The following is a 16,288-nucleotide window of genomic DNA, read 5'->3' as shown; positions in this document are numbered from 1 at the left end:
GATGGATGGATGGATGGATGGATGGATGGATGGATGGATGGATGGATGGATGGATTAGAAAATTCATGGATGGATGGATGGATTAGAAAATTCATTTATTATCCTACAATGGGGAAATTCTGGTTTTTACAGCAACAAAAGATTCTAGAAAAAATGGTCACACAAATGTGGACCTTAGAAAAGTGTATTAGAGTTACATAATTGTGAAGAGTTAAAATACTGTACTGTAAAGTGATTTAATTTAACAATATAAAATTGTGCACCCTGGAGAATAAATAATTAATATACAGCTATGGACATTTTTACAGTATAGGATATTTGAAAAATAGCAGCAACATCAGAGATGTCCAAAATGACAGCAGCATGTTAGTTAACTAAAGTAGAAACCTGAATGTAACAACTTATTTAGGTTGTTGGGAACAGTTATGGTTATAAACACTTACAGCTGCTGGGAGGAAGGATCTGTGATAACGCTCTCTGGTGCATTTAGGGTGCAGCAGTCTGTCACTGAAGGAGCTCATCAGTTCTGCAGCAGCTTCATGCATGGGGTTGGAGACCTTATCCAACAGATATGTTCATTTAGATCCTTTAGTTTCCCACTTCCCGCACTGAGTCCAGAGGGCATACAATCACAGAGAGATAGACAGATCATAGATAGATAGATTTATAGATAGATAGATGAATGGATAGATTGGACATATATTAATTATTTTATTCTTCTCTTGTCCCCTGCCAGGTTGGAAAAACTGGTGCTTACCTGCAGTTTCTACGCATCCTGTTCCGTATGCTCATTAGGCTGCTGGAGGTAGACGTCTATGATGACGAAGAAGATGAGGAGGATGGTAGGACTCACATGTAGCCTACTTAAATCTTCTAATAATTTTTCAGTGTAGTATTATTGAAGTAATTGCCAACAGCCATATGTTAATGGACTGATGTCGTTCGGAGAGCATGCTCGGTGTAGGGGAGACATTATTGTTTTTATAAATCAGAGTAAAGTTTGATATTGCTATCAGCAGCATTCCTGTGAAGCTAGGATTAAGCATGTATTGTTATATTCTTCATGTGCTAAAAATAGGATGTGTAAAAAAAAAAAGTTTTATTTTCATATTTCAAATAATTTAACTGAGATTAAATTGAATCAAAAAACATGGCTCCTGCTGTGTTATTGTAGTGCTGAGAAATGTTTCTCCCTCTTCCAATATGGCAGAAACTACAGATGTCACAACCCAAGCAAGCACACATTGGCCCGACATCGAAGACATTCGAAAGCTGCCCTTTGACCCCAATCCCAGGGATCCTAAATTCAGGAAGGCCAGCCCTGTTTATTCTGACAAGATGCCAAAGTTCTTTAAAGGTCAGAAATGTACACTAAATGAGTTAAAGATTTTAACCTGCTAAGGAGAACTTCTGCATTATAAAGACGAGTCTTATTGTTTGTTTGCAGAGCTCAAGAAAGAAGGAGAGAACCAAACACAGGGCAAGAGAGCGACAAAGTCAATACGCCTGAGTAGGTTTGCTGCCCATAATGCCTTTCACCATTGTGAGCAGTGTCATCAGTACTGTGAGGCGGTTCCTACTACACAGGTGAGCTACAGATCACACCTTCAGACATCAACAGAAGCTCCCCTCCTGCCCCTGATTTTTATTACTTAGATCCTCTAACATCATCTCTCAAATGGAATGAATTCTGTTGTTACAGTTGTCGGAGTGCTCCTTACATGCTTTCACCTTCTGCTCGTCCATGCTGGGAGAGGAAGTCCAGCTCCAGTTTTTCATTCCTAAAGCCAAGGAGCAGCACTTTGTATTCAGCCATCAGGGCAGTCATCTGGAGAGTTTACGACTGCCTCTGGTCTCCACAAAGGTTAGAGAAATAATCCCTTTCACTCAAAGATGGATAAAATAAGTTCACGCAGATGTCATCAACATATAGTTTTAGGTTGAGTTATGATACTATAAACAAATGTACATACTTTGTGTTTCTTTACAGGACCCTGAGCTTTTGAAGAGTCCAATCTTCACCCCAACCACAGGACGCCAAGAGCACGGCCTGCTGAACCTTTTCCATGCCATGGAGGGCGCCGCTCATCTGCACATCCTTGTAGTTAAGCAGTTTGAGATGCCCCACTACAGGAAGTACTGGCCCAACCACATCCTGCTCGTCCTGCCGGCGACGTTCAACAACGCTGGAGTTGGTAAGCATCGTAATGGCTCAGCAGGTCCAGTAAACTCAAACTTTAATCCAACAGAAATGTTTGCTGCTGAATATAAAAACAAGGCCAGCATGTGAAACACTGCTTCACCTGCCAAAAATGGCCGTGTTCCTTAACAAATTTACTTATCAGCTTTTTATGTTTCTTGCAAAGTTTTAGGCTGAGAGTAAAACGAGGAAGAAACCACCTTTTGACCTCTTTGTAAGGGATAGAAAACTGTAAAACTTTTATAAAACTTTTATAAATGTGTACAATTTAAGTTTGTTTTTCTGGTCTTTTACTGCCTTTCCTGTGTTCTTAAAGTAGTTGCTAGTGTAAATGTATGCATCTCATTATTCTTGAATGGAGCAGTGCACTCACTTTCCGCAGCTCAATGTGACGCCTAAACTGGCCTAAAGAGAGGGCTGATTTATTTGCTTTATAGAACGACTTTTATTCTTTAATTTTGGAGGGTTTTAGACATGAATCACAATTTTCAAGCAGTGAAAACAATATCTGGTAGAGTAGGATTTATGGTTTTAAGTCAATTAATGCCAATGTCAATCCATCATGAAGGGTGATTACTTTTGCACATAGTCTTTTGTTTGTATCCATTAGCACTTCCAATAAGAGTCACTTAATTAATTTAGTTTGATCATTAATTGACATTAAGTTTGAATTCTTCTGATATGGTGAATATGAGCTACTGCTGCAAGAGACACATTCTATTTGAAGGTGTTTAATATATTGTAACCTAGTGGCACCTAAAGTGTGGGGGGGCACCCACTCAGGATGCATTCAGTGTAATTGCAGGGGGCATGGTAGAACTGGTGGTTCTGTTATTTAAAGGGGACTGTAGTTTATTTTATTGCAATATGTTTTAGTGCATTTTAATGTTCTTTGTTTAAAAGATTGCTAGTGGGGTGGGGGGCAGGAAAAATTTCTTTTTAATTAAAAGGGAAGCACTGAACTCCCCAATAAATGTATAACATGCTGTATAATTCTACAGTTGTCCAGATGTAGATGCTCATCTATGTAGTTTTCAATGCTGTTGATTCTCACAAATACAGAAAACAGTGAACTTAAATAAAAGAAAAAGAGAAGAAAAAAATTATATTCAATTTGAAAGTAACTTTGTCAGACTATTTTAGATAAATCTAGTATGAAATCCTGATTTTAAATCATTTCACTTAATATCTACAAAAATAAACACTCAGATCGAACACATTTTTCCTTCGGTCTGTCTTTTAGATAACTGTGAGCTATTTATGTATAAATAATCTTCACGTCTGGAAATATTTATATTTATGTTTGCTAGAGGGTTTCCTAATTCTTCTGTTTACTGCCCATCACACTGATAATAACTGCTACGTTTGAGCCGACAGGGTCATTGCTGATTACACTTGTGACTCAGGGCAGGTTTGTAGAAGGTGAAAGGTAAAAGCTTCTTTTAGCCAATCTGAGGAAGCCATCCTTTCTGATAACATACACAGCATAATAAGGTGATTTAAATTGCAGCCAATCAAAGCTAAGCTGCACTCTGACAGATGACAGCTGTGTCACCTTGACCCCTAAAACTGACATGGCTTCCTGCCAGTATTCATTCAAACACCGTTCTTTATCCACACTCCACATTTACTGTGTTCTGTATCATAAAAGCTGATTTTTTTTTTTTTATTAAACTGCAATGGTTTACATTTTAAGTGTAATTCCTAGCTATACTGTGCAGAATGGGTATTTCCATTTATTCCATCAGAAATTTGCTATGGTTTAATGACCCTTTGGAAGTTGAACTTTTAAAGAAGTATAAATCAGGCTGACCAATAGGCTCCTGTCTTTTTAAGGTGCTGCTCGCTTCATGATCAAAGAGCTGTCGTACCACAACCTAGAGCTGGAGAGAAACCGCCTGGAGGAGCAAGGCATCAAGAGACAAGACGTATGGCCTTTCATTGTCATGATGGACGACTCCTGCGTGCTGTGGAACAGCCACCAGCCGGCAGATGGAAGGTAACAGTGAGGCAGAAATAACCTTGCTTAGAGAAAAAAAGTGAAGAGAATCATTACTAGTCAGAAAGTCCAAGGGGTCTGCAATATTTAAAATCCAAAGAGTCGTTTTACCCTGAGCCAAGCTAAATTAAAGTTGTATAGAGATACATATATTGCATGACCTTTAAATATACATAGTTTTTTACTTTTGTTTATATTTTACTTTTAGTTTTTAACCGTTTAAAACTAAGTTGATCGAGTTTTTTAAGGCCTCTATATCAACATGATATCTTTGTTCTTAAAACTGAGTTATATTGTCATTCACATATAGTAAACAGAAATTGTGTAGAAATTTGTAATGTATCATTAATGAAACAAATAACATGTAATTTAGATTATTCAAAATGATTCAAAGTGTTTTGTTTTTTTTCTGTTAGACATTCTAAGGTTTAGGCTTTAAGAGGTTAAAAAAGGAGAAAACATAAACATTTCTTAAAAAGAACGTGAGATTTTCTTATATTTTATATAATATCAAAGATAAATGTACAGTTTCCAAGCTGATGACCTTAAATATACATCTAAAATATACATCTTAAACTCTATCTGTTGAGAAAATTTAATTCAAATGTTCTATAAAAAACCTGCTAAAGCTTCTTAGAATGGTGTTTAATAATATACTATCCTCAAACCACAAACGGCGTGAAAAAACAAACAAAACTATTCAAATCCATGACATCATGCACTATCCTGCGATAATAGCTTTTCTCAACCTCATTTCCATTTTAGCCAAATAGCTCAATGATTTACATGTTTCCTTATTTACATTGTGTAAGGCTGTGTGTTGTTAAAAGTTTCAGAGTTCTATTCATAGCTAAATTAGAGACATGTTAAAGTAGTACAGTCTGAACCCCCTTTTTTGCCCTTTCTCAGCGAATCATCTGACGGAAGCTCAACCCTCACCAACGTGTCTCTGAAAGCAGTGCTGCAGCACATGGAGAACACACCCAAGATCTCCCTGTATGCCATGTGCGGCATCCGTAAGTGGAGCAGCACCCTGGCTCGCAGGCCTCCCCGTAACCCCTTCAGTCGCTGTCACCTCCATGACTTTGTCCTCCTGAACGTGGACCTGACACAGAACGTTCAGTATGACCTTAATCGGTAGGTTCATGTCCGCCATGCTGTTTGGAACCAGTGCTGTGTTTGTGATCGTTGGTCGCTGCTGTTGTGAGCAGGTATGGCTGCGAAGAGGTGGACTTTAATCTGAGGGTGAACAGCAGCGGCTTGCTGATGTGCTGCTTCAACAACTTCTCCCTGATGAAGAAACACATTCCAGTTGGTGGGAACAAAGATTTTGTTGTTAAACCAAAGCTGGTGGTAAGTCTTGCTTTTTTTTTTTTTATAACCCCTTTGACCTTCAGAGTGGTTAAAAATGACCTACTTCCTCTAATAAACACAACCTAACTCTACCATACCTTCATGTGTTCCTCCTCAGGAAATTGAAAACAAGGCTTCAATCAGCCCGTCTCAGTATGTTTGTGCCCCAGACAGCGAACAGACCCTGTTGGACGCCCCGGCCCAGTTCCTGCTGGAAAGCTTCCTGCAGAGCTGCAGCCACAGATTATTTCCTAAGGCCGTCCAGAACAGAAATAACCCAGTTCTGTCCATCGATAGTTACCTCAACCTCAGTCCAGAGGTAATTCTCCTCAGAGATCCTGTTCATACCTACTGTACTTATTTATTTTCAAGTTTGAAGATTTTGTTCTGTTAAATAATTCTGGGCCACACTGAATGCCTGTCTGTATGGCAAAGAACATTCTGACCTGCTAATAAGTGCATGTGCAGGCAATGAATGCTAGCAAGGCATCTACTTTATATAACATATGACTCATCAAAACCTCAGCACAAACTACTTACGTAAAGATTTTTTTTTTGTCTATTCCACACAACATGCTGATTTATTTGTTCTCATCAAACCCACTTACATTGCCCTTGTAGTACTAATGCCCTTCATGTTTGTGACAGATTTCTGTGTGCTACATCAACTCTCGCCCACACTCCACCAACCTCAACCATCAGGGTCTGGTGTTCAGCGGCCTGCTGCTCTACCTCTGTGACTCCTTTGTCGTCTCCGGACTCCTCAAGAAGTTCCGCTTTCTGAAAGGTGACAGAAGCTCTACCTGTGACCCTATGTGTCACATTACAGCCACGTCCTTCATTCGATTTAAAATGGGATTTATTTGAAAGACTAGGACAAATTTTTTTTTCCTATAAAAACCTACCTTCATAATGTGCACCGCAGTTGCAGGTCCTTCATCCATCCCTTTATTGATTCCAACCAGCTTTCATATCCCTGTAAAAGAAGAGCCTTCCCTCACCATGGTTCTGCCACCACCATACAAATAACATAATAATAAGTGTTCTGGGTTTGCTCATCCTCAACATTTCAGCAGCTTGTGATAAAATATAGTATAATAAACTACAAACAGAACTTTGGCTTATGCTGTCTTTCAGCATTGACCCTTTTTCAGTCCACCCCTTCATAATAAATTGAATATATCGAAGTTGTCAAATCTTTCCACCTGAGCTATGGGCCTCTGCAGCTCCTCCTCTCATGTGCCCACTGTCAGATCTGCCAGCCTGTTGCTTTTTGTTCTCCTTTAAAAATACATTGAAGTATGTGGTGGTAACATAGAAGGCTGTGAGAAAGTTCAACAGCATGAGTTTTTTAGTTTTTTTTCCACGGAGCATTAATAGCCTGAATTCTGCCTACAGGTGCCACCCTCTGTGTGATCTGTCAGGACCGGAGCTCTCTGCGTCAGACCATCGTCCGGCTGGAGCTGGAGGACGAGTGGCAGTTCCGTTTGCGGGACGAGTTCCAGACGGCCAACTGCAGTGAGGATCGGCCCCTCTACTTCCTGACTGGCCGCCATGTTTGAACCCATGGGTGTTCAGTAGTTTTGAAGCTGGGATAACCCAGTCCCATGTAGGAGTGGTGTTAGATCTCCTTAACAACAGTTTGTTTGATTCTTGATCATTGACTCGTCTCCAGTTGAGCTTGTTTTTACCAAAAGGAAAACTGTTGCCGGGGGAAAAAAAAAAAAGGCTCTATTGAACCTTTGTTTGTTTTTGGCCAAAATGGATCCAACACTTGACTGTTGCAGGATCCATGAACTTTGAATCCAGTATGTCCACATCTGGACATACATTTTCTTTTTAACTCAGGGTTTCAAATTGAGGGAGATCTAAGGGATTTAAGGCGTTACGTTTTCTTCTCCCTGTGCATTAACTTATGTTGGCACCAAAGACTCAGCTGCACCTTGCCTTCTCCATTTGCTTTCCAGCTCAGCTTCTAAAACTCCAAGAAGCTCATCAATGCTCTACAGCGTAATAATATAACCACTAAGGTTATCTAACAAGCAGTTTCCATCTTCAGATGTAGCTGATTCTCTTCCTCTACTGGGAATTAAAGAGTCGGGGACTATTGATTTATCAGATGTAATTTCTCTACTTTGCCTCTAAAGCATGAACATGGCATCAACAATCAAAGAAGAAGCAGAGAGAGGATTTTGCTTTCTAAATGACTCAATTTCTGTCACAGCTAAGGAAGTTTACAAGCTGTGATGTTTAAAGAATGTAGATTCCATCCGTTATTTAAAATCCAGATGTTTTTTTTAACCCCTGCCAATATGGTAAAGCCAATCAGAAAGAGCAGCCCATGTTTTAGAATAAACTATGAACATTTGCTGACTAAAATCCTGAACAGTCAGACAGATAAAATGTCATAATCAAGCTTCATCACTGCCATTTGTCATGCTGCTGACTGTGCCTAGGACTTTGGATCCTATTGTGTTCTGAGGGAGCTCGTACGTTTGCTATTTGTGTAGCTTAAACTGATTTCCCACACAATTGATAGGAAGGGTAATTAAAGTAAGATAAGGTGACACACAGGTGAAAAGGCATACTTGAAAAGTGTTTTGTATTTTTATTTTTTTTTTCTCATTTTCCACAGGGTTGTTAAAAGAAAATGCCTTAATTATGTTTGACACAGACACAAATACTGTCATAACAACCAATCAGAATGAAGAAAAAAAATGACACGACAAAGAAATGTTTGAGTAAAATTAGAAGGAATAATTTGAATTTATTCTTCTGTACTGTTGAAATCTTTGTTTACATTACTAATATATTATGCCATCCCCTTCCCCACTGACGGTTGATGTTATGTTTTAGCCTTGTGTTACTCAGTATAGTTTTGGTTGCGTCTTTCTGCATTTTATGCTTCAAAAAGGCAAGAAGAAATCTACCTAGATCTATGAAAATATGTTTGTATCCCTTTTTGTCCACGTGTTGAAGTTTCATTGATAAATGAAATGTAGTTCTATTGGGGAGTTTTTTATTTATTTGATAAGTATTTTGGACTGATAATCATGGTAAAGTTAGATATTTGATTGCATGCTGAGGTGGGGGGACTTCCCACCTCAAGAACATCTATGAAGGCTTTGCACAGGAACCCAAATGGATGTTATTTCAGATCTATTGAATGTCATTAAGGGGTCGGAGATGTGAACTTGCACTATTCAAGTTACTTGTTAAAATACAACTCCCTCCCCCTCATAATTATTCCATAAGACTTGGTCTATTCAATTGGTTTCTTTTTTAATAATTTAATACTTAATATGCAACTTGCTCTCACAATCTTCACTGAAATGTGTCTCGATGTCTTTTGCAGCTCGGTGGTAGCCTTGGTGCCTGATTGATCTACCTCATGTTTACCATTGTGATTGCTGGCTGTGAATAATATAACAGTAGAGTCCTATTGTTGAAAAAAACATGAATGTAATAAAAATGACTTCTGAGTTTTTGCTTTTTTGTCTGACTTTTCTCATATACTACAGACTTAAAAACTTAAAAATATTATATAGCCAAATTAGCGGCAAGGGGTGATAGACCTACTTTCTGAAAAGCAACTGGTGCAGTGTTGCAGTGTTTCAAAATTAAAAAGTCTCCCACTTTAAATGGACCACTTTTCACCAGCCGAATGAGACTTATCAGGTTATTGTAAAGAAAAATCTTCATTCACCCAAAAATTTTAGAAGAGAGGTTACATGTTATTGCTAATTACGTAGAGTACGGTAGCCTAAAATGCAATTTTTTTTAGGGCATATTTGTAAAGGTAACTTATCTACATTAAAATAAAAAGTTGATGTCAAATAAATGTTTTCACTTTCTGATATTGTTTTTTCTCTGGTGTGATTCAAAAGTACTTGTTACACTGACAAGGTAAATGGGTTCAGAGGCGGTAACATAAAAATGTGTCCAAAGAAAATAAGTGGAATGTAAAATTATCTACTACAAATGATGGCTTCACAAAACAAAAATACAATACAACTTAACCCAATTAAAACAGAAGAAAAGGGGCAACAAATTCAAGAATGGTTAAGTGCAAATTAAATTACAAAATGTCCAAACAAGTCAGTCTAAACTTTAGACTCTAAAGTAAACTCAAAACAACCCAAAAGAAGACAAAAGGGAGCACCAAGCTTTCCAAACATAAGTCCACCTAAAGCAGATTCAAACAAAAGAACAAGAAAGAGCAAATAGTTAAAATTGCCCAAAGCAGTTGTAAACACCAAAAATGGGGGAACACCTTAACAAAACCTCTTCCTTCTCGCTGTCCCCCAGTTAAATGCTTTCAGAAACATTTTATATGGTGTAGGTGGGCCTCATCAACGTCTGATTGGCTTGACAATCCTCTGCTAGTCCAATGAGGTCACTGCTCCTCTGCAGCCTTCAGGCAGCCAACAAGGAAGGTATTCTGTCACAGCTGAACCTGCATAACAAAAACAACCCTGCACAGCCTTAAGAGGCCAGGGGCCACAATACATTTTCTAGCACGCTTATCCCGAATGGGTTGCAAGGGGTGCTGGTGCCTATCTCCAGCAGTCAATGGGCGAGAGGCGGGGTACACCCTGGACAGGTCGCCAGTCCATCGCAGGGAAACACAGAGTCAAACAACCATTCACACACACACTTACACCTGTAGAGAAGCCAATTAACCTAACAGTCATGTTTTTGGACTGTGGGAGGAAGCCGGAGTACCCGGAGGTAACCATGCATGATCAGGGAGAACATGCAAACTCCATGCAGAAAGACCCTGGGCCGGAAATCGAACCCAGAACCTTCTTCCTGCAAGGCAGCAGTGCTACCCACTGTGACACTGAGCAGCCAGCCACAATACAATTTTAGTATTTTAATGCAGTTTTCAAGTCCATTTAAAGCATTATTGGAGTAGTTAAAAGTTCATGTAAGGGTTCAAGTTTGGTTAGAATCCAGAAATCCTTTCTTTTTTAAGCACCTATTCAGTCAGGGACTGAGCACAGACTTTTGTTTTTTCTCCTAAGCATTGTCTACTGTTTTTCTTCTCTCAACACCTCTCCTGATAAGCTGTATCCATGCACAATGACCCAGCTAATCATCCATAGGGGAAATGGCCTCCTAATGAATGCTGGAATCTTCTCTGAGAGTGCTGCAAGGGCACAGGGGCATTGCTGGTCCAAGGACAGTACTATTTCAGCTCCTGTGAGATAATATTAGAGCACACATTCCATCTACCTACAACCCCTGTGTGTTATGTCACATGACTATTTGCAGCCTGGCAGATTGGGATGACAAAGACAGACCAGTAATAACTGTATTGCACCATAATGCCTGTCAATTAAGCTTATAAAGAAAATGTAAAAATCTGGATTAACCCAAATAACAGTTAACTCCAAAGGATTTTAGACTTTCTGATGCCTCTTAAAAAAAACGTGACAAAATAAGAACATTTTAACACAACATTTCAACACGATATTCTGTTTATTAATTACTGAGTACTACAGATGCTCTGAAAGGTCAGTGAGAAAAAAAATAAAAGGCTAATAAGTTTTTCTAATACATTTTTGCCACTAGACTCTAGTAACTAGAGGCGCTAAATTAAAACCACAATCAATTCAATTCCTTTTATTTTATTCTATAGCGCCAATTCACAACACATGTAATCTCAAGGCACTCTACAGAGACAATTCAACCAGATCATATAGTCAGACTGGTTAAAAGTTTTCTATCTAAGTACAGTTTTTAATTATGCCTTAACATGTATTTGAATAGATAAAAATTAAATTAGCTATTTTGTTTATTGCAGGGCTTTTTCAGAACTGAACCCCCACAATAAATGACAGACCACTGTATATGTTTATATCATTTTTTTTTCTTCCACCAATACACACACAAAAAAAATAATTAACTTGTATTTTTAGGCCAGGAATAAGAAAGAAAAATTCGAACTTTTCTAATCCAGATTTTGTTCTCACTTGCTTTTCAGGGCTTCTGCTAAGTACATATCTTTAGATGCACAGGTAGTTGGAATTTTCCTTATGATGTTTAATCTGTTTTTCTTAGTGCTTAGCTTTGTAGACTCTTGCACCAGATTCCTGACTATTTCAGCTGTATTAATCATTCTCCTGTTGCTGATGGTGGCACTACATCAGACTTAATTCAGTTTATGTTGGACTTAGTACAGTCTTTAGTATCATAAAATGACTGTATGCACATCCCCGGATTCCTGTGCTCAGTTTAAAGCACCATAGTTTTTTCAACCTGAATCTTTTTTACTCTCTTTGCCACAAGCCTCAAAATGTTGTTACAAAACAAGATTTTAGTCTAAGGAAAGAGAAGATTATTGTAAACTCCTGTGGGGGAATCATGAACAGTTAGAAAATTGGTAATACTGTATTCTAAAGAAGGCAGAAAACGTCTTACTATATCAACTGATTTAAGGAAGACAGCAGTTAGTACCTGGTCCTGGGAAAGAGGGAGGGGGGATTTGTCTCATGATTAGAATTTTATATTATGGCATTTGAACAGAGAGCAATCCTATTCCCCAATAATTCTTGAAAATAAGCTTTTTATACCATTAGAGTAACAAAAAAAAAAAGAAACTCATTCTAATTTCACATCAATTCAGTGAAATGCTTCCCTACACCATCAGAGTAAAAACACAATTCTCTCTAAAGACTTATTGGGAGAATGCACTTTAGGTAAGTAGAGTACTGCAGGATTACAGTTAGCCTTTCATGGATAACATCCACCACTGCAGCGATGCATATCCCTTCAGCTGTTAAGCCAGTGAGTGAGGATTGAGTCAATTCCAGAGACCAAAAGCTAATGTTGTGATGCGAGACCTTGCAGTCACACACTAATGCTGCAGCAAAGCCTCTAAAATGGTAGATTGTCAAATGTCTTGCCCTCTGTATGATGTTTTAGGGGGTCCATTTGAGAAAAAAGAGAGGAGCTCTGTAAGTTTCTAATTGTGGAATAAAAAAAAAAGGTTTTATCACATCATAGATATATTCTCATCAACACTGCAGAGAATATGTAGTGTAAACAAAAGCACAGGACACAGGAATCAAATTGAACTACTTTTAGTTTAATATTTTAATAAGTACAGCATAATAGACTAATGATGATCATGTCAATACAGTAGTACTTATATTAAAGACTCAAAATGTTATTGCTGCACGGTTTAAAGAAATGTCTGCCTGTCTTCTTTTATGTGCCATATAAAATTAAATGCAGCATACAACAAGGAAAACAAAATGGTCTTCGGTGCTACAGTTACAGGACTTGATGGAGAAATACAGCGAATTTCCAAAACATATTAACCAGGAAACTTCACAGGAAAATGTAGTAATTTAGTTTCATGCAGATTTATTACTGAAATTCTGGCCACCAGTCAAAATGGTTCAGTTCTTCCATGCCAACTCATTAATGGTAGCCAGCCCATTGATCATTGTTGGCAAAGAAGAGCAAAAATGACTGGGAACAATATAAACTGCACATCTTTTAAAGCAGCAAACACCACTTCAGACAGCCAATGTGCAAACCATGTCCTCACATATTACTTTGTTTAACTCAAGCTGTATCAAGTAACCACAGAGCCACAGAAATAACCAGCTTTTCACAAAGTGAACTTCATGGCGTTCACACTCCGCTCTGTTGAGCCTTTAGGCTTTTCACTTCCATGGCTCCATTGAAATAAGTGCCTTGCATCAGTTAGAGGCATGGTAGTATCAACTTAATAGTGCAATTTTACATTCCTCGTCATGGATCTAATTTTCTCCATATCCTCCATAAAACTATTTGGTGTGCGTGAAACTCAACAAAAGACAAACAGAAAACAGAAACTTAAAAATCAAAGTGCATGTAGAATATCTACAGGTAAAACTTAATCACGTCAGTAGATTGTCATCAGTATACTGCATATTTGCTTAAATGTGAAGCTTCAGTCAGCCCTCAAGCAGCATGCCAACTGAAAGCAGATGTAAAGTAGATGAGTTCTCTGGATTGAAACATGCCTCTTTGTATCATCTCTTCAATGCCAACAGATGTGTTGTCTGCATTATAACTACTTCAGTGATTGGACATTTTTAAACCTAATCTGCCTGCTTGGAATTGCTATTCGAACCCTTAGTTTATATATAATGAGAAGTAAAATTTGTCAAATTCAGTACAGTTCTACTGTCACCATTAAAGAAATGTCTCTACCTGCCATGTTAACGGTAGACTTTTCTGTACAGATGTTATATCTCTGAGTTTTCTAAAAGTACACGCTCCCCTCTCACTAAACAGACGCTTGATGGGCATACAGATCATGTCTATATTGGGTCCATGACCGATAAGGAATGTCTACACATCGTCCAATAAGGTAAATGTTTGAGCGTTCCATTGTTTGAACATCCTGAAGATATCCAGTAAAGGTATAGATTTTTTTTTTTATTTCCTCAACATACTCCCTGCGTAAAGACACGTTATAATAAGGACTCTTCTAGATCACCTTTGCAGAGTACAAGACTAGACGATGTCTTTGTTTAAACGTCTACAGCGCATTTCATTTAGACTGCCATAGGTAAGCGTAGTACGAATCTGGTCACTGCCCACTATACGGTCCTTTCTAGGTCACTTTTGCAGGTATAATGTTGGTCACCTGAAAGTGGAGACCAAAAAACCAGATGACACATTTTTTTTAACGTCTACAGCAACTCCCATTTCCACCTCTACAGTACCATTAAATACAGTGCAAATCTGGTTGCTGTAGATGTCTTGATAAAAATTCCATTTGTAATGAAACAGATTTAATTATTCGGTATTCAGCTGCTCCCTTATTCAGGGGTCACTTTATCAAGTATTTAGAACCTGCTGACAGACATGCCAGAAACCAGGAATCAACCCAGGTCCCTTCCTTTATAGGCAACAACTTAAACCACCTCAACATGAGGACTAAATTAAATCATTAGGTTTGGTTCAAATTACACTTCCAGTAAGGATTGTTTTTCAGTTTTCAGTTCAATCTTATAAAATATTTCAGCAAATACTAGTAAATCTAGTAAGAATTTTACTGAATAAAATTAAATCCTGATATTACAGATAAAGAAAAAGGTTTTTCATTTAAGTTACTCTTTTAATCACGTGCATACCCCTTACAAATGGAGTTCCCCCCATCCCTCAGTGAGGTCTAGAAACTCAAGATTTATATCCAATCAATTAAGCAAAGATGCCGCTAGTGGCTAAACATGTCATTTTGTTATTTGACCAATTAGGTGAACAGTTGATATATTACCTACTGTAAATAAACTTTAAAAAAAAGTTAACAAGTGAAGAAAAAAGTAAAAAGCTAAGTGAAAAGTTAATAGGCTAATCTAGGTGTAGTACTGGATTCAGACTTGAACCTCCAAAAGCATTTAAAGACAATTACAAGGTCGGCTTTCTATCACCTGAAGAACATTTCCAGGATTAAAGGACTAATGTCTCAGCATGATCTGGAAAAACTAATCCATGCGTTTATTTTCAGTCGAATTGATTACTGCAACGGTGTTTTCACAGGTCTGCCTAAAAAGTGGATCAGACAGCTGCAGCTGATCCAGAACGCTGCTGCCGGTGTCCTCACTAAGACTAAGAAAGTAGAGCACATCACCCCAATTTTAAAGTCCTTACACTGGCTCCCTCAGAGAATAGACTTTAAAATACTTCTGTTAGTTTATAAATCTCCTTAGCACCTAAATACATCACAGACTTGCTATCAGTGTATCAACCCTCCAGACCACTCCGGTCTTCTGGCTCCAGCCTGCTCTGCATACCTAGAACCAGAACTAAACATGGAGAAGCAGCATTTAGTTCCTATGCTCCACTTATCTGGAACAAACTTCCACAAAACTGTAAAAGTGCAGAAAGCCTGAGTTCTTTTAAATCAAGACTAAAAACACATTTGTTTAGGATTGCCTTCGACTGTTCTAGTTAAACAGTTCAACTGAAACATCATTAGTTCAACTTTTTTATTTTCTTTAGTCCAACTGTTTTTAATATTCCTTTTTGTTTCTGCATTTTATATTTAATTTTTTTCCTACTTGCTTTGATTCTGTTTTATTTTCCTATATTTTAACCATGTAAAGCACTTTGCATTGTCTTTGTACTGAATTGTGCTATACAAATAAATTTGCCTTGCCTTGCTATGATAAAAAAACAGGAAAGAAATGTTAGTGCCTGTATCAGCAAAAAAAAACTAAAAAATGTATTTCATTCTGTGAGTGTTTATCATGAATTTCCTATAGAAGTAGTCATTTTTCTGTTATTATTATTTTGATCTTAGTTGTTGGCATCAAAATATACTTATTTTTTTAATGTTACCAAAGTAATGTTACACCCTTATATAAATTAGCTGGCATTATGTACCGACTGCCTCCGTGGATGCATTAAGCAAACTGTTATCCACACAACACTTTAAAGTAGGTGTGTTTCTGTTTTGTCCTGTTTTGTGAAATGTTTTAGCTTAGCTATCCTAGAGTATTTACATCTAGTTGTGCTGGAATTAGTTATTGTGGTTGAATTATGGAGAATTTTAATAACTGCAAATGTCAGTGGTTTCATATTAATCCAGTATTATAAGCTAAAATTGTTGTTTGTTCAAATGTTCCTCTAAAACAGTGGTTCCCAAAGTGTGGGGCGCGCCCCCTAGGGGGGGCATAATGCCATTGCAGGGGGGGCGCGGGAAGCGGTATGGATGAATGAAGAAAAAA

The 16,288-nt window shown here is 37.9% G+C and overlaps 1 protein-coding gene across 10 annotated transcripts in view; it reads left to right on the top strand.

The window, feature by feature from the left end:
- Window positions 1-9,029, top strand: part of greb1l (growth regulation by estrogen in breast cancer-like) — a 66,518-nt gene extending 57,489 nt beyond the window's left edge. For all 10 annotated transcript variants that reach the window (XM_015369931.1, XM_015369939.1, XM_015369938.1 and 7 more), the window contains exons 24-34: window positions 737-842; window positions 1,211-1,357; window positions 1,448-1,587; window positions 1,703-1,864; window positions 1,991-2,195; window positions 4,037-4,199; window positions 5,109-5,336; window positions 5,411-5,552; window positions 5,671-5,871; window positions 6,201-6,339; window positions 6,951-9,029. In XM_015369931.1, the coding sequence (XP_015225417.1) occupies window positions 737-842; window positions 1,211-1,357; window positions 1,448-1,587; window positions 1,703-1,864; window positions 1,991-2,195; window positions 4,037-4,199; window positions 5,109-5,336; window positions 5,411-5,552; window positions 5,671-5,871; window positions 6,201-6,339; window positions 6,951-7,114 (1,797 nt within the window). In that variant the 3' untranslated portion in view covers window positions 7,115-9,029. The remainder of the gene's footprint in view (window positions 1-736; window positions 843-1,210; window positions 1,358-1,447; window positions 1,588-1,702; window positions 1,865-1,990; window positions 2,196-4,036; window positions 4,200-5,108; window positions 5,337-5,410; window positions 5,553-5,670; window positions 5,872-6,200; window positions 6,340-6,950) is intronic.
- The last annotated feature ends 7,259 nt before the right edge of the window (window positions 9,030-16,288 follow it).

This window comes from Cyprinodon variegatus, unplaced genomic scaffold (assembly GCF_000732505.1).
Source record: "Cyprinodon variegatus isolate N-32 unplaced genomic scaffold, C_variegatus-1.0 Scaffold39, whole genome shotgun sequence".
Lineage (NCBI taxonomy): Eukaryota > Metazoa > Chordata > Actinopteri > Cyprinodontiformes > Cyprinodontidae > Cyprinodon > Cyprinodon variegatus.
The sequence above is the reverse complement of the archived record's forward strand: the minus strand, read 5'-3'. Positions and strand labels throughout refer to the sequence as shown.